The sequence below is a fragment of the Ursus americanus genome, chromosome 24 (genome assembly GCF_024610735.1).
Source record: "Ursus americanus isolate L20-20 chromosome 24, mUrsAme1.1.p, whole genome shotgun sequence".
Taxonomy (NCBI): domain Eukaryota; kingdom Metazoa; phylum Chordata; class Mammalia; order Carnivora; family Ursidae; genus Ursus; species Ursus americanus.
This window is the reverse complement of record NC_142150.1, coordinates 8035445-8057071: the sequence shown is the minus strand read 5'-3', so window position 1 is coordinate 8057071 and position 21627 is coordinate 8035445. Positions and strand designations below refer to the sequence as shown.

The following is a 21627-nucleotide window of genomic DNA, read 5'->3' as shown; positions in this document are numbered from 1 at the left end:
ACAGAGAAAATCATGAATGAAATGCATGCGGTTCTCCCGCTCCCCCGCCCTCCCTGTCCAGGCAACCTCCGCGCGGGGGCGGCGCGCGCGGGGACTCCGAGCAGAGTAGGGGGGGAGGGGGCGCCTGAGCGCAGGGTCAGAGACGAAGGGTCCGCGATCCGGCCCCACTCGGGCCCTGGGCGCTGCCGGAGCTCGCGCGCCCCGCCCGCCAGCCCCGCGGGCCCTGCGCAATTCCCGGGGAGCGGCGCCAGGCCGCCCGGGGGCGGGGCGGAGCCGGGGCCGGGGGTGCCGAGCCGACCCGGCGGCTGCGCCCGCGACTCCGCAGCCCAGGCGCATTTGGTGGAGCGTCCGGGCGAGGGAGCGCGCACGGAGCGCGGGACGGAGCGCCGGGCGGACGGACCGACGGACGGACGCCCCCGCACACGCAGACGCACAGAGCTCGGCGCGGCCCCCGTCACACACAGACACACACACACACTCGCGCAGACACACACAGGAACACACGCAGACACACGCACACTCGCGCGCGCACATCCTCCCGCCAGCCTGCCCGCCCGCCCGCTCGCCGGCGCCCGGAGCCCGCTCTGGCCGGTAAGTGCGGCGCCTCTGTGGGCGCCTTTGTGTGGGGAGCCGGTAGGTGGAAGGCGCGGGGTCCCTCCCGGGGCGGCCCAGCGACTGAGACGGCCGCCAACCCCCAGGGCCGAGAAGCCGGAGCCCGCCACCGCCACGCCCCCATGGGGCTCCCTGCGCCCCCGGACTGGGGGAGGGGGCCCTGCGCAGGGGAGGGGGCTCGGCGCAGGGTACCGGGGAGAGAGCAGCAGCCACTCCCCACGAAGCTGGTGCACGGTTCAGGGGAAGGATGGAGACGGCGGTCCCGGGTCCGAGCCTCCGCGACCGAGGCCGGTGCGCGGCTCTTGGCTGCATCGCCTCTCCGGGGTCTGAAGCTCCGGAGGGAGGCAGGAGATCGCCGCTAGCCTGCTGGCCTGTGAAACGCGGCTCCCAGCCTTCCCTTCGCTTCGCCTCCCCCGGACGACCGTGTAGCTTAAACAACACGCTACCCACCCACCCCCAAAATAAGAGCCCAGCGCGTTCCCCTCCCCCAGCATGCCCCTTTTTCCTAGATGAGGCCCCGGCTCCTGCAAAACCCGGAGATTGTCCGGGTCAGAGCCTTGAGGGGCTTACCTTACCAAGGATCACGTGGCTTAGAGGGTCAGGACCAGATGAGCCCTTGGAACTTATTTAACCCCCTCACTTTACAAATGGGGAAACTGATGTCCGGTGAGGTGGCTTGACCAAGGTCACCAGAGTTAGTGACAAAGCCTGCATTAGAATCTAGGGTCTCTGACTTTCATATTCATTTTCCTCCTACATAATTCAATCCTATAGCCATTGAAGCCCCAGAACCCCCAAATTCATCTGAGTGTACCAGGGAAGTCTTTGTAATTTCAGCCCTGCCCCCACTTGGAGCGGCAGGTGCCATTTATTTGCTACCATCCTTGGGGGGGGGGGGGCTTTAGTTGCTCTCTTATGCAAGCAAGCACTCCAGGTTCGGGGATTTAATTTTCGAGAATGAAGCAACTCTGGGCAGGAGATCAGATTCCAGGGTGTTGGATTCTCCCAGGAATCATTGAGCCTGTGTCCTCAGTTGGACCGGTTGGTATGGCATTCAAGAGTCAACCCCTTCCCTCAGCTTGACCTGACTATTGCCTTCCCAGTCACACTCCCCTCCTCCTTAATGGCCTGGGTCTTCTAATCTACCCAGGCCCCTTGCATCATCCCTTTAAGGAGGTCCCCCAAGTTCTTCGTGTCAGCCCACCCCTTCCTCCTTGACGTGTGTTGAGTACGGCCTCTTGGTGTTGCTGACAAAGCTGCTGGAGAAGCTTGGGTTACAGCCTCACCAGGCTCGGGTGGCAGCTCAGGGCAAGGCTCCCTCAAGGGCAGCTGGGTGTCCCCGGAGCTGAGCCCGATGCCTGGCACACACACAGTGCCCCGAGAGGTATGGATGGTGAATGGATGAAGTCGGTCACTCTCCGAGGAGACTCCCTTGGATGAGATAGTAGTTGGCGAGGAGGGCAGTGTTCAGTCTCTAGGGGCCCAAGGCTCTTGTCTCAAGAGCTTCCTTCTGGAGTGGGGTGAGCAGCCTGGCAAGGTGACCAGGTGCCATAACTCCAGGAACCACCACTCACACTGTAGTCCCCAGAAATGGCGTTGCCCTCCAGAGGCGTCATTTACATGGACTTCGAATGCGTGGTGCCCCCTGGCTCTTTGCGGAGTAGTGGCTCCCACGCTGAGAGTGAAGAGATCTGGGTTCCAGGCCCGGTCTCCTCCTCACTGGCTGGACAGTTTCAGTAAACGCTCACAACCTCTCTGGGTCTCAGTTTCTCCATCTGAAAAATAAGATCATTGGATTGGAGATTTTCAGGGTATCTTTCAGGTCTGAACTGTGGAGATGGGTAGGGGGAAGGGGAGCTCTTCTTTATATAACTGCTGTGGGCCTGATTTTCCTCCTCTATTACTCTGCGAAGGAATAAAAGATGAGGTAATTTACGTAGGGTACTTAGCGCAGTGCCTGGGGCATGGAAAGAGCTCCAGAATAGGTAACTAGTAATACCATTAGAGCCCCAGCTTTGTGGATATACCCTCTACGTCTTCCCTCTTCAGATTGCCCAAAGACATGGGATTTTAGGGCCGCGGAGTCCCTCTGCCTTAAAAAAAAATCCCTTCCCCACTGGACTTAGGGCTCAGCCGGCGTAAGACATCCATGAGACGTCCCCGGGACAAGGAACACTTCTGTTTATCGGTTGTTTTGCCGCTAATCATGACTGAATTTAGTAATTGATAGAGTGGTTTCTTACACTGTGGCTTACATTTAATTCTCTAACACACCCATGACAGCCACAGTGTTATCATTCCCATTTTGTAAATGGGGAAGTTAAGACTTGGAGTTGAACTTATCTAAGGGTGCATTCTTTAAAAGTCTCAGAGCCAGAGAGCTGCGCGAGCTCAGGTCATCTGGGTCCAGATTCTGAATTCTCTCCTACGTCATATTGCCTGTCCTTTCCCAACACCGGCCCTAAAAGAGAGATAAATGCCCTTTGGGAAAGAGTTGAGAAGACAGTTGAATTTTATTCTTCTGAAAAATCAGGAACCGTTTCTTGGAGAAGCTGTGTAGCGTTTGAGTTGGGGCTACGTGATTAGTACACTAGAAGAAAGAAAGGAAATTATTTCAAGTATTAGAGGCAGCATGAGCAGAGAACAGGCAGCAGGGGATTCTTGGGCATGTGTAGAAACTGGAAAGTGTTTCGTTCCAGCTGGAGCAGAAAGGCTAACAGAGGAGTTGCGAGAAGGAGGCCTAGGTAGGAAGGTGGAGGAGGCAGTTTCTGGGAGCACTGAATGCCAAGCGAAGAGATTGGTTTTTAGTTTCTGAGTAGGGGTGAGATATGATCCAGCCTGGCCAATAGGAAACTCATCCTGGCTGCTCTGTGGAGAACAGATTGGAGGGGAGGACCCGCTGGCAGGGGGCCCAGGTAAGACACAAAGACAGTGGTCTAAGTGAGAGATAAGGAGTGGGGGTGGTCGTAAGAATGAAGAGAGAAAGGAGTTGGTGCAGGAGGCCAGAGTGCCAGTGGTTTGGACGTGGGTGCTAGAGGGAGGGAGGAATGAGAAGTGGTGGCAAGGTTTTGAGCCTGAATGGCTAAGGATGCCATTCACAGAGAGAGCCCAACAGGAAGGGAGATGGGGAGGCATGCCAGTCGGGACCATGGATCTGACAGGGCATCGTATTGACTCCTGCAAAGCTGGCTCACTGAGCACCCCGAGCTGTCAAGAGCCGGTTTGTTCATTCGTTCATTCAGTTTTCAGATACGTAGAAACATCTGTTATGTGCCAGGTTGTTCTGGGCTCTGGGGATACATTGCTGAAAAAGATGAACTTCCTGCCCAAGCTCTACCAAGGGAGACAGAAAATAAAACATAAGCAGAGATATGACATTTCAAGGGGTGAGAAGTGCTCTGGAGAAAAAATAAAACAGGGTGGGGAGGGGGAGGAGTGAAGGGAGAGATTTACCTTTAAATAGAATTGCCTTTGAAGAGGTAAGAGTTGACCAAAGACCTAAATGAAGTGAGGACACCAGGGAGAATAGCATTCTAAGAAGAGGGGACCATCAGTGCAAAGGCCCTGGGGTCAGAATACCTTGGTGTTTTAAGGGAACAGCAAGTGTGGCTGTAAGAGATAGGAGGAGAGGAAGGGTGGTAAGGGAAAAGGTAGGAGAGAGGGGCAGGGCCGGATCGTGTAGGTGTTTATAGGCCTGAGGAATAAGAAATCACAGTGTTAAGGGGTTCCAGGAGAACCAGAGTCATACTCTCCTTGTATTCTTAGTGGCTAGCAAGCCAATCCTGACAGTGAGCACTAGCTCACTAAATAGTTGTTGAATGAATGAATGTTAGAAATGACCATTTATGTACAAAGCTGCATACCTTGGAATTATATCAACCCCTAAATAAAGATATTATGGCATAGTAAGGTGTAGAATGATCAAAATGATAAAGCTCAGATGATTTGAATGTGTTGTCATTCAGGTTCAAAAGTCCACAGTTCACAGATTTGGTAGAGAGCAAGGATCTTGGTGAGGATGTCTAACTTTGGGCTACATGGGGGGGCAAACCGTTCCTGGCCAGATCTCCTGGTCACTGTGATGGTAAAATAAAGACCCTACATTGTCCTTTGCATGGTGAAGTGGTTGGTTGAAGTCATTCAACATGTCTATCTTAAGAGTCAAAATGTTCTCCTCTCCCAGAACTCTCTGGAAGTCACTCGGAGGGATTTGTGGACTTCGGCGATGGGCAGCATGTGGGTGTCTAGAGTCAGCTCCAAAGATTGTATGTTTCATCATCAGCCTAAGGGTGTTGCCTGGCCTTAAAAAATAAATTGCATTGTAAAAACATGACCACGCTGTGAAGCAAATGTAAGATTAACCATGAGCTTGGACATCCTGTCCTATTTCTTCTAAAAATCTCTTTTTTTATGTATGCAGTTTATTTATTTTTTTATTTGAACTCCAGTTAACATATCGTGTAATGTTAGTTTCAGGTATACCGTATAGTGACTCAACACTTCCATATATCACCCAGAGCTCATCACTAGTGGACTCCTTAATCCCCATCGCCTATCTCCCTTCGTCCCCCACGCACCTCCCCTCCAGGAGACCATCAATTTGTTCTCTGTATTAAGAGTCTGTTTCTTGGTTGCCTCTAAAGGTCTGTATTTTTTAATGGATGAAATCAGTCCACCTCTAGTTTCAGTACCTTGCATTTTTCGCTTAACATTTTATCATGACTTCTGTGTTCCGTCATGATCTTCTTTTTAGCCTCAGTGGCTTTACTCTATTTCGTTTAGCCATTTCTTTGTTGGTGGATATAGTAGTGAACATCTTCACGCGATTCTCAAGGCATCTGTTTTAAGCATCCTTAAGAGGGTATGGTGGGGCCATGGAGGGGTTAAAGAGGGGCCCAAGGGACGGAAAGGAGTGACTGTGGACAGAGGCGGGTTGATTTCGTGGACATAAATAATGCGGCCCTAGGTCCTGGGGTAGAAAGAGAACAGGGGACACCAGAGTGAGAGCCAAGGAGAGGATGAGCGGGGAGATCACGAATCAGGAGGCCAGAGGCAAAGGAGCGCTGAGGGTGTGCGGAGTGGAACTCAGCTCTGTCCGATTCAAGATAGGGTCCCTCCAGCATTTTGTTGGTTCCATTGGGGGTACTTTTTAAAAATTCGGAGTACGTGAAATTTGCTGTTTGACCCATTTCTAAGTGTCAGTTCGGTGGCATTAAGTACATTCGCACTGTTGCACCACCATCACCCCCCACCACTCACAGAACTCTCTTCATCATGCAAAACTGAAACTCTGTGTTCATTAAACAATGAATTCATTCCCGCCCAGCCTCTGGTAGCCTGCATTCTGCTTTCTTTCTCTATGAATTCACCTGTTCTCAGCCCCTCATAAAAATGAAATCATACAAGGATTTGCCTTTTTGTGTCTGCTTTATTTCACTTAGCACAGTGTCCCCATGATGCATCCATGTTGTATGTGGGTCAGAATTTCCTTTCTTTTTAAGCCCGAGTAATATTCCAGTGTCCGGATGACATCTGGTTTATCTGTTCATCCACTGACGAGCACTTGTGTTGTTTCCAGCTTTGGGCTGTTTGGACAGCTGTTGCTGCTAGGAATATTGGTGTATGTATCTGAGTCCCTGCTTTCAATTCTTTTGGACCTAGAAGTGAAATTGCTGGATCTCTGCCAAGGGAGAGATCCAAGTCAATCAGATCATTCTGTGTTTAACTTTGTGAGGATCCATTGGGGATTTTTTTAAAAAAGGATTTTTGGGGGCCAAGCATGAAAAAGATCACTGAATGAAGTCTTAGGAGTTTGGAGTCTGGAAAGAAGCCATTAATTTAAAAAAGCAGATGCTTGGGGCGCCTGGGTGGCTCAGTCACTTAAGCGTCCAGCTCTTGATTTCAGCTCAGGTCATGCTCTCATGGTCATGAGATTGAGCCCCGCATCGGGCTCTACACTCAGCCCAGAGTCTGCTCCAGATTCTCTCTCCCTCTCCTTCCAGCTCACGTGCGTTCTCTCTCTCAAAAATACAATCTTAAAAAAAATGAAAAAGTAGAGGTTCGCAGCTTCTTTGTGCCCTTGAGGTAGTAGGAGAGAAGAGGGAACAGAGTAAAAGTGAATGCAGCCACCATTTCTGAAGAATTGTTGTGATTTAGAGGCCTTGTGGGTGGAAAAAGACAGCTCTCCAGAGAGGTCCTAGTGGATGCAATTCATTCATATGTGCAAGTGTTTACTGTGCCAGGAAATCCATGTGGCCACAAGGCCCCTGCCCACAAGGAGCTTACGTCCCTTGGGGGTGCCAGACAAGTAACCCAGCAACTGTACTCCATCCTGATGTGTGCTCTGATAATCAGGACCAGCACTCTCTTCTTCTGGGTGTTTATGACATTATCTCACCTAATCCTCGTGACAGTTCTGTGCAGAAGATTTTTATTGTCCTCAGTTTACAGACGCAGAGAGCTTAAGGCACTTGCCAAGAACACACAGCAAGGAAGTGGCAGAGCCAGAATTCAGTCCTAGGCAATCCCCGTCCTCTAGTGCTGGGCCAAGGGTTGTGGGAACGCAGGAGAGACACCTGCACAGCGTGGAGATCCTGAGAAGGCTTCCTGAAGGAGGAGGTGAGGCCAGCATTGTAGTGGAAGTCGGCTGTGTTCTTCTTCTGCCCGTGATTTCGGGGAATGGTTCTCTGTACCAGCAGCCTCCAGCCCTGCCGCCGGTGACTCGGAGCCCCCAGGGCGCCCCACCTCTCTGAGACTGAGTTTCAGAGGAGGGTGATGGCTTATCATGAGGCAGGGAGGCGGGGGCGGGGGGGGGGCGGGGGGGGAGCATTTCCTTTTCCCTCTGACTACCCTAGCTGAGCTCCTTCCAGCCCCTTCTGGGGTACCACGGAGGGACATCCGGGGCTCCTCCTGGGCCTGAGCGGCTTCGGGACAACAGGCGGGAATTGACCAAATACAAAGCCCAGAAGTGGCCATGGAGGTCCCGTGTCCACCATCTGCGTCACTTCGCTGCCCTGAGATGCCTGGACCTTGTGGGCTCCCGTCATGGCCAAAGCCCTGTCTTCCCCAAAGCCAGATGCAGCCAGTCCCCTCCACTCCTTAACCCCCCCACCCCGTGCGGCCCGTGGCCTGCAGCACTGCTTTCCACCAGGGACCCTCCTGGCCTCTGAGTGGGAGAGCTCTCCGTTGTGAAACCTCCCTGGCCCCATCCCCTGCATATCGCCAGCGGCACCTTTGGTCGTGACCACCAGGAACGAGGTGCCTGCCCTCCGAGGTAACTGTTGCTCCCGGTCCTGTCATTCTGGATGTTTCGACCGTTCTTGAACTCCATAGGAATGGCATCATAGCATGGGGTCGTTTGTGGCATAAGGCGGTTCGGGGGACCCGTGGTGTTGCGCCCCCAGCCTCACTGGCACAGATTTCTATGTGCCAGCTAGAGTGGCAGCCCCTGCCTTCACGCCGCCGAGAAAAGGCGGCCTCCAAGTTCAAGTCAGGATGCCTTAGCCTGCGGCACCAAGCCGGCCACCATGCCGACGGAGCCCCGTCTCCTACCCCCTCTCCAGCCGCACCCACATGTCCTCTTTCCCCCACTCTCCTGCTCCTTGATCTCTTCAGGTCTTTGCCCCAGCGCTGTCCTCGGCCTGGAATGCCCTCCCCGCGGTCTGCTGGACTCCTGCTTGTCCCAGAGACTCCCATCATCTCTCTGTACAACTTCCCAGACCCTGCCATTGTGCCCCGCTAGGCGCTCCCCTAAGATAGCCTCTGCTGGTATTCAGCACATTTCTTTCTTTCTTTCTTTCTTTCTTTCTTTCTTTCTTTCTTTCTTTCTTTCTTTCTTTCTTCCTTCCTTCCTTCCTTCCTTCCTTCCTTCCTTTCTTTCTTTCTTTCTTTTTCTTTCTTTCTTTTATTAGTTTCAGAGGTAGAATTTAGTGATTCATCTGTTGCATATTAAACCCAGTGCTCATTACATCACGTGCCCTCCTTAATGCCCATCACCCAGTTACCCTGCCCCCCCACCCAGCCACCCTCTGTTTGTTACCTGGAGTTCAGTGTCTCTTGTGGTTTGCCTCCCTCTCAATTTCCATCTTATTTTAGTTTTCCTTCCCTTCCCCTGTGTTCATCTGCTTTGTTTCTTAAATTCCACGTATGAGTGAACGCATATGATAATTCTTTCTCTGACTTATTTCGCCTCACATAATACCCTCTAGTATCCACGTCTTTGCAAATAGCAAGATTTCATTCTTTTTGATGGCTGAGTAATATTCCATTGTAGATATATACCACCTCTTCTTTATCCACTCATCTGTCGATGGACATCTGGTCTCTTTCCATGTTTTGGCCATTTAGCACATTTCTGACTCTGTGCACGAAGCTGGACCCTGGCTGAGGGCAGGGACTGGGTCTTGGGCCCAACAGAGCCTGATAGTAAAGAATCATATAAGGTTGTAAGATGATAGCAGACCTTGTGTCAAGATTGTCTTGGAGGCAAAACAATTTAAAACAACCATGCAAAATAAATGTCCCCCACCCTCTGAAGCCGATAAAAGAGACAGTGTGAGATATCTCTGACTACAGATGTAAATGTAGAGTGAAACTCGTGCCAGGGAGGCAGAGACCTCCAGCCCTTCCCCAGAGGACTTAGCATCATGGGAAATGGCATCACTGAGTACAGAGTAGTACAGCTCAGGGAGCCAAGGGAGAGATCCAAGTCGATCAGGGAAGGCTGCCTGGAGGAGGTTAAGTTCCAAATGTTTTTAAAGAGGAGTCTATTAAGGCAAGGAGTTACATAATCAGAGTGTAATTCACAGAGAGCCTTAACGCATGATCCAAAACAGCCTGGATCTGGCCTCTTGTGACCCTGGCCCTGAGTCTCACACAGCTGCCCTTCCCTTTTACTTCTTTTCACTCACTTGCTCCTTCTTTTTCTCCCACTTAGTCACTCCTTCCTATCTTCTTTTCAAATCTGAGGGTACAGGAAAATGCTGGATGCACATAGCCCTGCCTCCCATCCCCTTTCCTCCGCACTGGGCTCCCCGTCATGGGCCATATAGAAGGATGCCTGTCCTTTGACCCCTCTCAGCCTGGGCAGCTCACAGAAGCCCAGGTTATGAACAGGAGAGCCAGGGAGCAGCCCAGGGTGGGGTACAGTCTGTTGCCAGATTCCGGGTCACAAATCAAATGCTGGGAGAAGAATTCAGCCAGAGGCACACTCAGCATGCACTGGGCTCACTAGAGAGACTTCCTGGAGGAGGCATGGTGACAAAGCAGAGGTCCCAAGGGCAGAAGGACCCAAAGCCGCAGCTCCAAGAGGAGGACGGGGAGGCCTATGCAGGAAGGAGGAACAGGAGAGACAATGGCTGAGAATCAAAAACGAGTGTGGCTGGAAGGTGGGGCAGTGTTCATGGTGCAGGAGGATTTGGGGAATCCCGGGAAGTCAGGTTTCCAGTTCTTTGACCCACCTTCCCAAGGGCTCTGGGTCTGACGAGGGGGCCTGGAAACAGCCCAGGGCTCTCCAGGGGGAAGAAGAGTCTCTGCTGCTGGGGAGGCCCTGCATTGTTCTCGTTAGCTCCGGGAACACCTGACAGAGCCCGAGGAAAAAGGAAGCAGACCTTTGGAGCTGATGGCCCTGCTTGGTCCAAAGAGCAGGAGCATCTCTGGTGCGGGGTGGACTTTGAGGGAGCTGGGAAATGAAGCTGTGAGCCACGTCAGCTGTAATAAGGAGGAGGGCGCCTGCCTCAGGCTGCCTGGTACTTTCTTTACTGCAGTCACTTCCACAGTGCGTACCGCAAACCTGCCGCGGGCAGCTCTGTCACTCCTGCAGCCCAGAGAAAGACACTGAGGTTCAGAGAGGTCCAGACACTGGGCAGGGACCCTATGGGGAGAAGGTGGCAAAGCACAGTGTTTCAACCAGGTCTCTTGCCTCTAAAGCCATCCTTTTCCCAGAGTGCTGTGGTTGCCTTGAGGTGTGGGCCTCAGAATGGTCAGCTGTCATGTTTTAAGAGATTCTGCCCATAACTAAGGACCTCTGTTGACAACCCGTCCTGGGCCCCAGGTTTCCAGCTGTCCAGTAGCACGAGGCAGTGAGAGGGCTATCTACCCTTGGCCCAGGACCAGGCTGTGTCCTCTCTTCTCCATGGGCCACCTGAGCAGGACTAGAGTGACACTCACCTGCGCTCGTGCCAGGCTCTAACCCCTCCAAGTGCCTGTTAGCTGCTGTGCAGAGTGAGCTAATGACGTCTTTTTCATAAGGTGGCTGCAACGGTCTGATGAAATGAGGCATTGGAAAGCCTGGGGCACATAGTAGGTATGCAGCTGATACTACAGCTGGATAGAGGAGGTCAGACCCTTTTAAACCTTGACTCTGGTCCTGTGTGGTGTTTCTTTTTTCCCGTCCCATTCCATTTGACACTCTGTTGTCTCTCCTGGCAAGGGAGCCTCCGCCTTGCCTCTCAGGCTCTGCCTGTCACCCGGTTTGTCTGGATCTTTTGCCAAAACCTCAAGTGCCAGGGTCTTCCCAGCCTGTGCTGTCACTGCTTGGGCCAGGCCTGAGCCCAGAAGGGTTAAATCAGAGGCAGAGGCTGGGGACTCTGGCCGGAACTAGACCTCCTGGTGAGGTGTTGCAGGAGCTAGAGCCTTCCCTGGTTGCAGGGGGAGCACCCGTAGCTCTGAACCCCAGCTCTCCCCGCTGGGGTGCATACAAGCCCTATGAGAAGTGGTTTCGTAAGCGTGAAGAGCAGAGCAGATGCCAAATGGGGCCATCATGGATGGTCCAGAGTGAGGCAGAGACACAGGTAGTCCAGGCCAAGGGGTCGCATCAGGGATGCCTAGGGCTGAAACCAGAGGCCTGTAGACACCAGCAGCATGAAACCATTTGTGATCGGGCTGGGTGTGTGACCAACACAGGCCAAGTCAGAGTTCTAGTTCCACGTGGATTGGGGAGAGCTGCGAGAATGGACAAGGCTTCAGTCCTAGAAGGCAGATGACCAAGACAGAGACTCTGCCAGGGCGTCAGGCGAAAGGCCAGGCGCTGGGGTTGGGCCAGTGTCCGGGCCGGGCAAGCAGCAGTGAGACCGTGGCTCTCCACGACTGTCGTGTGAGCTCGCTCTGACATAGCACACTCTGCACCAGGCATTCCTCTAGCAGCTGGATGTTTCCTCATCCCAACAATGTGGCTTTAAAGATGAGAAAACTGAGGTGCAGAGAGTCGGAGTAAAACTGATCTCCTGCAAGACCGCAGCCTGACCCCTCACATTCATAGCTCGAAATCAGCCACCGTAGGACCATTTACACCATGGAAATCGGCAAATGCCACTAATCAGGACTTTTAAATTTATTTATTTTTCCGAGAACCAATTTATAACACATCATAAGGCTCATTCTAGCGTCTCCATGGACCTCATCTATATGGGGAAAAAGAGCTGTATTTACTGAGAAACAGGTAATACCTGACATACAAGATAATGACAGCTAACATTTTTAGGGTTTTTCTTTTTTTTTTTAGGATTTTATTTGAGAGCGCGGATGTGCTCAAGTGGAGGGGGAGGGGCAGTGGGAGAAGGAGAAGACAACTCCCCGCTGAGCAGGGACTCCCAGGACCCTGGGATCATGACCTAAGCCAAAGGCAGATGCTTACCGACTGAGCCACCCAGGCGCCCTTCACTTAATCTCCTTAAAAATCCTTTGAAGTGTAGATGATAATTTCCATTTCACAGGTGAGGAAACTGAGGCATAGTGAATCAAGTACCCTGTGCAAGATTGGGCAACCACTGCGGGATCCTTCCTTCATACTCGGACAGCCCAATCCCTCAGCCTGTGGTTTGTGGTTTTTAATGAGCCATTTATTCCTACTCAGTCTCTAGCCTGCTTTTAATGTATCTTTTCAAGAAATATGTCTTGAATCTATCCGCCAGGTGTCAGAGTGTAGGCATGGCAAACAGGAAGGTCCGTGTCAGAAGCTGTACTCTTCGTGGTTTAAATAAAGCCTGGGCCTGGGGTAGAGGCCAACTGAGTTGGAAGCCTGGTTCGGCCACTTACCGACTGTGTGACCTTGAACAATGACTCAGTCCCTCCAAGTCCCAGGCTCTGCATGTGTCGGAGGAGGACAATCACTGCGTTTAGTTGATAGGATTATAGTAAGAGATGAATGATGGAGAACATGGCCAGCAGTTGGCGTGGTCTCCCGCACACAGCAAGCGCTCAATCCGAGGGGCCTGCGGGGATTCTAAACCACAGGTTTGTGTACAGATGCCCCGTGGGCATCGGGGATCTGGGCATCGATAGGTAATTTCTAAACAGAGAGGTGAGAAAGGAAGAGCGAGCACCCAGTTCTTCCCCCAGGGAGTCAGGGACGCTGCTGCCGGAGAGGTGACATCGGAACAGGATCTTAAAAGGGTCTTGGAGAGTTTTCTAAGCCGGGAAGGGGAAAGGGGGCTTTTCCAGTGAAGGGAAAAGTACATTCCAAGGTGTTATGAGTAGGAGTGTGCCTCTAACTGGGTGGATATACCAGAACACCCTCGCAAGACGTGTGATCGTGCCTTCGCGTTTGCGGGTGTCTGTTTCTTCCTTGTACACTAAATTCTGTACCTGGGTCTCGGGAGGTGTTGAGAGAGGGTGCGGAATGGAGTGTTTTCAGAGTGTTGGAGAACAGGGTTGAACTAGATGACCTGTGAACGCTGAAATCCTGCTCTTCAGTTGATCTTTTGGGGGCTTACCCTACAAATAGGACTGTCCATGGCAGGTACTAATCAGATTAGTCGGTAACTGGCTGGGGTGGGATCCGCCCTACACTTTTGAAGCTAGGCGGCCTTTGCCAGGCGGGCTCCGTGGACCAAAGCCTTGGTTCCCTGCTGCTGGGAGCGCCCTCTGCCGGTCCCCTGCCACTCCGCCACCATCCACCCCCTTAAATCCACCTTGACAGCCCTGAACTTGAGGCTTGACCTTAAGGAAAGGCCCTTAAAAGTCATGAAGTTCGATTCCCTTGGTTTTAGTTGGCGCTGCTGAGACTCAGGTTAGAGGAAACAACCGGCCCGAAGTCACAAGGTGGCCTTGGACAAGGGTCCAGGGCTGCTGGATCCTTGGCCGGGGAGTACATTCGTTGCTCCAGTCGTGGAACACGGCTGCCCCCATCATAGACAACCCCCACCCGAACCAGTCTCCCAAGGAGGACTCTCTGGGCTGATTATTCGCGTGGAGAAACCTGAGGCCACGGTCCAGGGCAGGATTCCCAGTCTTTCCATGCCTGGGGCGGGGGCCATACAAGGCTAAAGGCCCTACAGCAAGGAGCTCCTTTGGGGCCCTGGGCAGCAGGACAGGCACACTAGAGTCCACCTCTGGCTCCTTCACTAACTTTCCCTCTGCGTGAGCCTGGCAGAGTCCCTTTGCCCCCAAGCCTTAGTTTCTTCATCTGTTAAATGGGATGTAGCCTAATAGACCTACAGTGAGGATTTTTTAAAAGAACAAATACAGCACAGCTGGTGTAGTGTGCTGATTCATTCATGTTCACTCTCTTCCTGCCTTCAGAGCATTGTTCTCAACAAAGGTGGAAAGCCAGAAGAGAGCTTAGGAACATGGACAGTGAGGGGCAGATCTGTCATTACTAGCTGTGTGGCCTGGGGCAGGTCATTTCACGTCTCTGAATCTCCATCTTTTCATCTAGAAAACATAGGAAATGAAAGTACGTCCTCCTAGGGCTGTTTGAAGAATTAAGGTCCGCCTCACCTTGGGAGGGAGGAGAGGGGGTTGGAAAACAGGAAGGAAGAATATCATAAATGAGCATCTCCATCAGGGTCCCTGTCCCCAGTCACGTTCCCTTTCCACTCTCGTCTTGTCAGACTAAATTTCTTCCCATCTCTTGAACGTGCTATGCTTTCTCTTAACTCCAGGCCCATTCACATGCCCTCCTTCTGCCTGGAACAGTCCATCCCCCCCTCCCGCCAGTCATTCCGCAGCTGCTGACCCCGGCTCCTCCTTCACGGCACATCATAGATTCTTTCCTGGAAAACTTTCCTGACTTCTCTGCCTCGTTAGGGACCTCACCGGTGCCCCACAGCACCTTACATGTCTCCATCAGCCTGGCCACCTCTGTCACCATTGCCTTTTGCTGACCTGCACGCTCCGTGGCCTGCACATGGGAGCTATTTAGTAAACACTAGTTGAGCAAACGAATGTTCCAGTCCCTGGATCTGACTCACAAGGAAGATGGAAAACCTGTGTTGCCCGAGCCCCTCTGCAGGCTGGGCCTCTCCAGCGTCTTTCCACCTTCCCTTCCCTTGGGTCTCTGCCACACTCACGCCCCAGTCTCCCACCAACAGAGCGGGATGGAGAAGTCATCATTTATCTGGGCACATCCCAAGCAGAGAACACTCAGACCCTGTGTTTGGGATCCAGAACACTCCAAGTTTGCAGTCTGCTCAGACGTGGGGACAGATGGCTGGACAGTGGACAGCTGGGCAGGGAGGGTAGGCAGCTTGGCAAGATGGAAATAGCAGTGAACTAAGCATTGGAAGCTTGGGGCTCAGAGCCTGTCTGTTCCCCAACTTCACTGCACACATCAGTCTGAGTTCTCTGGTAGCCAGCAACAGAAACTGAGTCATTTAGGCAGAAAGGTCTAACACAGAATAACAGGTAACAGACCTCGGATCTTGGGCCCTCCCTGCGGCAACAAACAAGCGGGGCACCCAGAGAAGAGAGAGTTAACTCCCAAAGGAAATTTGGATTTTGTTAACTACCTGAAAACCGCTGTCTGTGCTGTGTGACGTGAGGCCAGTCACCTGACCTCTCTTGCCTGAGTTCCCACCTGAGTGTTCTAAAGCTGGCCTCTCTCCATTCACATCTCCAGTGTGCTTGTTGCTGAGAACCTTCCTGCCCTGGCCCCCGATGGCGCCTTTCCCCATCCTGACACCTTGGGAATGAGTTATGAGGAAGCCAGGTGAGTGGTGTATGGGGGCTTCCCCGGCGCTCACCCCACTGAGGAGGGCAAGCCCTCTTCACGTGCATGCGTGGGGCCACGTGACTCATTTGCATGAGGTAGTCAGTCTCATCCTTTGTCTTCCATGAAACCAGCATGTCCTTGGCCCCTGCATGCTGAACACGCTGACGAAAATCGAGGTGACATTATGGGCCTCTTTCTGGTTGTGGTCTGGCCATCTTCTCCAGGCTGGGAAGCTCCTAGCTACAGTCTGTTCTCCCAGAGCCCCCCCAGAGCCACTATCTCTACGACCCCGCCGCTGCCTTCCACTTGACTCTAACGTGTACAGCCGCAGGCTCAGGTCCTGAACACCTGGGACGCAGAGGTGGCTGAGGGGGTGGGGCTGCTCTCAAGCGACTGGAAACGTGGTGGGGGAGGCAGATGCATGAACAGCTAACTATAGCAGCAGAACAAAGTAAGAGGCAGAGAGAAGTAGTGAGCCAGGAGGGTGGGGGGGCCCGGAGATGGGAGAGCTTCATTCTCCCCGGGAGATCAGGGAGTGCTCCACGGAAGAGGAAATGTTGAGGATGAGTAAGATTTGGCAGGAGGAAGAAAGGAAATTTCAGGCTGAGGTAGCAACGTGAACAAAGGCCTAGAAGCAGGAGTGTACAGGTTTGACTCGGGGAATAGCGATGTCTGGTGGGGTCAGAGCTCTGGGAGGCTGGTAGCAGCTCCATGGTGACAGTGAGGGTGTCTCGGGGGCCCCAGAGCCCCAGGAGCATGAAGCCCAAGGTAAAGGGCATGTCTGCCTGGGGTAGGGTCAGGAGATTGCTGGGGGCTCTGACTCACCCCCAGGAATGACTTCAGCATCCTAACTCCTCCTAGCCCCTCACCTACCCGGAAAGAGGGTGCAGGCTCCTTGGCCTCCCTCCCCCAACCTGCCAGCTATTTCTCTACACTAGTCCTGGGCAAAGCTGGCATCACCTCCTAACAGCACCCACCTGTCCCCCATTCCACCCCCCAAGGAGAGGTGAGGTGCTCCCAGCCGATCCCACATGGGCCTCTGCTAGAATGCTGGTTCACCCCACCCACGGCAGGTACCTGTGTCTCCCCCGCTCACCGTGAGCTCTCGGAAGGTGAGGCGGGCTGGTCCAGGTCCAGTCTCCAGCAGCCAGCAATGATAGAATAGCAGGGGAGGGGGGGCGGTCAACGTTACCTTCACACACACACACACACAAAACGAGTGAGAGTGATGCCATTCAGACTGCCAGGGGTCTGACCACCTTATCTGATAGACGAGGCTCCAGGGGCCCAGGGTGAGAGAAGATCACCCAGTCATAAGCATGTTGGGAGCAGAGTTTAAAGGCGAAGTTTGGTTCATAGCAGCACTGTTCATAACAGCCAGAAGGTGGAAGCAACCCAGATGTCCACGGCCTGATGAATGGATAGATAAAATGTAGCATATTGACACGGGCCACTGCTGTTCAGCCGTAACAAGGGACGCCGAGTGCAAGAAGCCAGACACAGAAGGCCACGTCTTGTGTGATGCCATTCATATGAAACATCCAGAACAGGCTAGTCCATGGGGACAGGAGGCAGATTAATAATTGCCAGGGGCTAGGGGAGGGGAGAATGAGCAGGGCCTCCCTGATGGGTACGAGGTTTCCTTTCCGGGCGGTGGAAGTGCTCTGGGACTGAGAGTGGTGGCCGTTGTACGACACGGTGAATGAGTTAAATGCCACAAGATTGTACACTCTCAAAATGGTTAAAATAGTGAATTCTTCTCTTAGGTGAATTTTACCACAATGTAGAAAAAGGAGTAGTTTGGGACCAGATCAAATGCCACCGGCCGGGTCTAACGTCCATTCCTCCAACGCATGCCACCGGCCCCCTTTCCTGTTGTAAACCTCCCCCGCCCAGGCCACGGATGGGAGCCCGTGGCCCCTCTGTTCAAGGCAAGCCCCATGGTCAAGTGGAAGAAGGCTGCCCCACGGGGAAGGCAGGATTCCTGGCGGTGAGGCCTTGCTGACGTGCCTCGGACGGAGGCCTTGCCCCTATCGCTTCCCCATCCCGCTGCCCGGCCTGCTCCCCCAGTTGGTGCCCAATGTGCCATACGGCTGTGCGTTGCTCTTGCCGTCTGCACTGTGAAGGAGGTCCCCCACCCTGCCCCCTCACCACAGTCTGAGCTGAGCTCCCCACGGTATCGCGTGAAGACGTCGATGAAAGCAGGGGTGGGAGCAGTCTTGTTTGCGTGTGTGTCTTCCTGAGATGACGGGGAGCTGGGCAGGGAGGGGCCTGGCTGGTTCGTCATTGTATTCCTAGGACGGCTCTGGTGCCTGGCTCACAGGCCATGCTCGTCAAACGCTTGTTGAATGAGGCAATGGCTTTGGGAAGGTTCTGTCCCCGCCCAGATATTCTCCCTCAAGGAGGGAGGGACAGGCGGGGCCATCTCCAAGTCCTTTTATCGCTGGGGTTGTCTGGTTCTAAGAGCAGCAGCGGGGAGCCCGCCCAGCACGTTGCTGCATTTTCTGCTCCTGTTGGCCAGCTCATAGAAAGCAAGAAGGAAGGAGCCGGCAGGAATCCCCTGCAAGCAGCTGTTTCTGCTCTTGGCGGGGAGGAGAGAGGGCAGTGTCCAGAGACGGGGCTTCTCCGGCCAGCCTGAATGGACCATCTCTTCTCTTCGGCAATCGAATTAACCCCTCCCCTGAACAGCCTCGCCGTGCTTGGCTGACTTGCCTGGAGCCCTTCAACCACAAGGCCGAGCAGCGGGCTCTTGCTCCATTTTCCTCTCCAGATGAGAGGTGCTACTCTTTCTGCTTTTCTGATTATGAAATTAGTCATTTTCTAGGAAGCTTATTTATAGAGTCCGCTGCACACATGCAGCGCTGAGCTATTCTGAACACGGCTTGGGGCCTGGGAGGCTTAAGGTGTGAAAGCAGCTGTGAGTCACACATGGGTCCCCTTCCAGAGGTATCTGGATACCTTGGTTACCTTTCTGCACCCAGCCAGGAGCCAGCCTTCATGGGCTGCCCTCCAGCCAGGGCGCTGTCTACAATAAAGAGAGCAAAAGCTCGGCATCCCGATCCCCATGGCCGCCCCCCCGATAGAATACCTGGAGCAGGTCAGACCTCCATTCTGTGCCCCCTTTTCCTCCGAGCTAAACGAGGGGCCTTCTGGGTGTGTGACTCTCTGCCTGCTCCGGACAACAGCTGTGGAGGAGGGTTCCAGGTGGCTTCACAAGGACCTACCCATGAGGCAGCTCAGATAGTGGCCATGTTTGAGGTTCCTGATGTTTCTTTCAAGACGGTCAGGGCAACATTCACGGATTCAATGGGGAGTATTTATTTATTTGTTGAACGCTACTATGAGCCAGGCACTGTGCAAGGCTCTGAAGATACCATGGTGACTAAAACAGAAATGAGTTTGTAGTCTAATATTAACCAAACAATGGCATATGTGAAAATGAAATTTCCAACTATGTCAAGTGCTATGAGTAAAAAGTACTAGGAAGTAGAGCTGGAGGAGCTCTCTAGCCAGAGAGAAAAGCATGTGCAGAGGCACTGTGGAGAAAAGAGCCTGTCCAGTGTAGCTAGAGTGCCGAGGACAAAGGGAAAGGGGTTACGAAATAGGTTATAGGGATATACCAGGGTCAAATCATGCGAGACCTAGTAAAATGTGTTAAAGCATTTCTGTCTTTGTTCTCAGTGCAACAGATGCCACTAAAGTATTTTTTTTAAGAAGGTTATATGATAAATGTTGAGTTTTGAAACAGTTGTCTCTAGCTCAGGCCTGCCCCATCCAGTTGTGCAGGTTGTAAACTGCACAACCTATGAAGCCGTATGTGTTGGAACCAGATGGAGAATGTTTTAGGGGCCAAGCTGAGTGAATGCCAGAGACCAGTTAAAAGACTGCCAAAGTAATCTAGGCAAGAGAGGCTGGCGTGGACCAAGATGTAGGTGGCGGAGAGGGAGAAGAGTGGAGGGATTCAGGAGACATTTAAAGGGCCTTGAAGATAGCAGCCTTCTCTCTGCAGGAGAGCTAGGCTCCAAGGTTTGGGATTCTCAGAGCCCCTGCCAGTTGGAGTGAGGAAAAGATAAAATAATGCAATGCCAGTTGAGATCAAAAGATGTCAGAGTGAAAAGGGTCACCCTTAACCCTGCTGGTCTATCCTTAATTGTTTCAGGTCTGCAGCTGGGCCTAACGCAGGCCTCAGGACCAGTCTGAGAGGCAGGATGGCAGAAATAGTGGGCAGAGAGGTAGTTGACCTCTTGGATTTCGTGGAAGTATTATGCTGGCAGGGCTGTATTCAAGTTTCTTTCTGTTGCTAACTTCAGAAATCAGATTCCACTGGCTTAAGCTGAAATACTGGAATTTATTGGAAGGATCCTGGGGCATCTCCTGGTTTTGATAGATAGACTTAAGCCTCAGGATGGGCAGGAACGAAGCAGCCCCTAAGGCCCATAGAAGCAGACGTTTTTGGACCTTCTCTTCACGACGCTGGGACTACCCTGATTCAGAGCCAGCAGCCGCAGACGGCAGGCCCTCCAGAAGGCATTTGAAAAGTGCAGCCTCGGCCTGGCTGCAGTGTCTAGCCCTTGATCAGTCCGCTGCTGTCAGGGGTGAGAACATGAAGGGCAGGCAGAGACACTGGAACCCATGTTTGCATAGCAGGCCTTTTCCAAAGTAGGGGAACCCCTGTGAGCTGCAGGGTTGCCCCCAAGCTGTGTCTACTCTGCAGACACTTCATGGGGTCTAGCTGATCTCCAGCAACCTTTTCCAGCTTATGGGGTAAAGGAGAAAAGCTAGATCCCAGTATAGTCCTGGAAAGTGCCCCGATTGGCTAGAAAGAGGGTTTTCTGATTTCACAAAGAAACGGAACATTTAGAATATACAAAAATATATATGCCTACATTTTCCAACTATTTGTGGAGAAGAGTTTTGCACTTTCCACTGCCCGAGGCACAAGGTGCTTGCAGGCCTTGAGGAGCTGGGCATAGACTGTGTGTGACCCTGACCTCTCTCCTTGCTAACCTCTGATTCAGACCCACACGAACTAGGAGACAGAACATTACAACAGTGAGCGCACACACTTGGAGTCCTAGACTGTAATTTCATACCCAGCTCCATCCTAAAGAGCTGTGTGACCTTAGGCAAGTTACTTAACTCCTCTGAGCCTGTTGATTGATCCCTAATCCGTGGGGTCACCATGAAGACTTAGCGTGATGAAGGTTGTAAGTGCTTTGCGCATAGGAAGCCCTCCCTCCGTGCCAGAGGGGATGGCCATGGTGCTGCTGCTCGTTATTGCACAGGGAACACGCCTGCAGAATTGTGCTCCCGCCTCTGCAGCTTGACCCTTCTGCAGGTTGGTCCTTCTCCTCGCCCCGTCCCGCACCACGGGGGAGGGTTATTCAAAGAGACACAGTGCGAGCAAGAAGGCTTTTTATCCTTGTTCAGGGTCCTGCCTTGATCCCGGCTCCACGGCGTCATGTGGCATTTTTCATCTGCTGCAGGAGCGAGAGAGAGAAGCACGCGGCCGATGACACCGAGGGAGGGGCCCTGGACATGTGCTGCAGCGAGAGGCTGCCGGGTGAGTCTGCCCCGGCACCCAGGGGTCCCGGAGTTCCCAGTGCATGGAGAGGGCCCCGGATGGCACGGGCTGGAGTCGAGCCCGCTTAGCCGTGAACTGGCTCCAGAGGAGTGACTCGGCTGCTCACAAGGTCTTCGTTTCGATGAGGACTTGTTTTCCTAATCCCTGATGTCTTTCTGACCCATTGTCATTTGAAGCAGCTCTGAGCTCCCACGGAGGGAAGAGCAGGCAGCTGGGGGTGTGACAGGAGGGCGGAGAGAAGGGGGAGGAGCTGGGGAGTCCAGGGCTGGGGGGGCCGGTGACCACTGCCCAGCAGTGTGTTGGGCAAGACTTCGAGAGGTAAGGCGAGGGGACACGGACAACCTGGATGTGGCATGAACCAAGGGTGGGTGGGTGATGAGGAGAAAGTTCCTGACAGCCCTGTTGAGAGCCTCGGCTGTGAGGGTCAGATTGTGGTGCTCGCGGGGAGCCTGGCTGGCCATCACCAAAGAGACGTCACCGTGGCGCTCCTGCCTGTGGGGTG

The 21627-nt window shown here is 53.1% G+C and overlaps 1 protein-coding gene across 1 annotated transcript in view; it reads left to right on the top strand.

The window, feature by feature from the left end:
• The first annotated feature begins 347 nt into the window (after positions 1-347).
• Positions 348-21627, top strand: part of PTPN5 (protein tyrosine phosphatase non-receptor type 5) — a 52947-nt gene continuing 31667 nt past the window's right edge. Inside the window, exons 1-3 of the mRNA XM_045808630.2 lie at positions 348-591; positions 15449-15538; positions 21028-21104. Of these exons, the coding sequence (XP_045664586.1) occupies positions 15519-15538; positions 21028-21104 (97 nt within the window). The 5' untranslated portion in view covers positions 348-591; positions 15449-15518. The remainder of the gene's footprint in view (positions 592-15448; positions 15539-21027; positions 21105-21627) is intronic.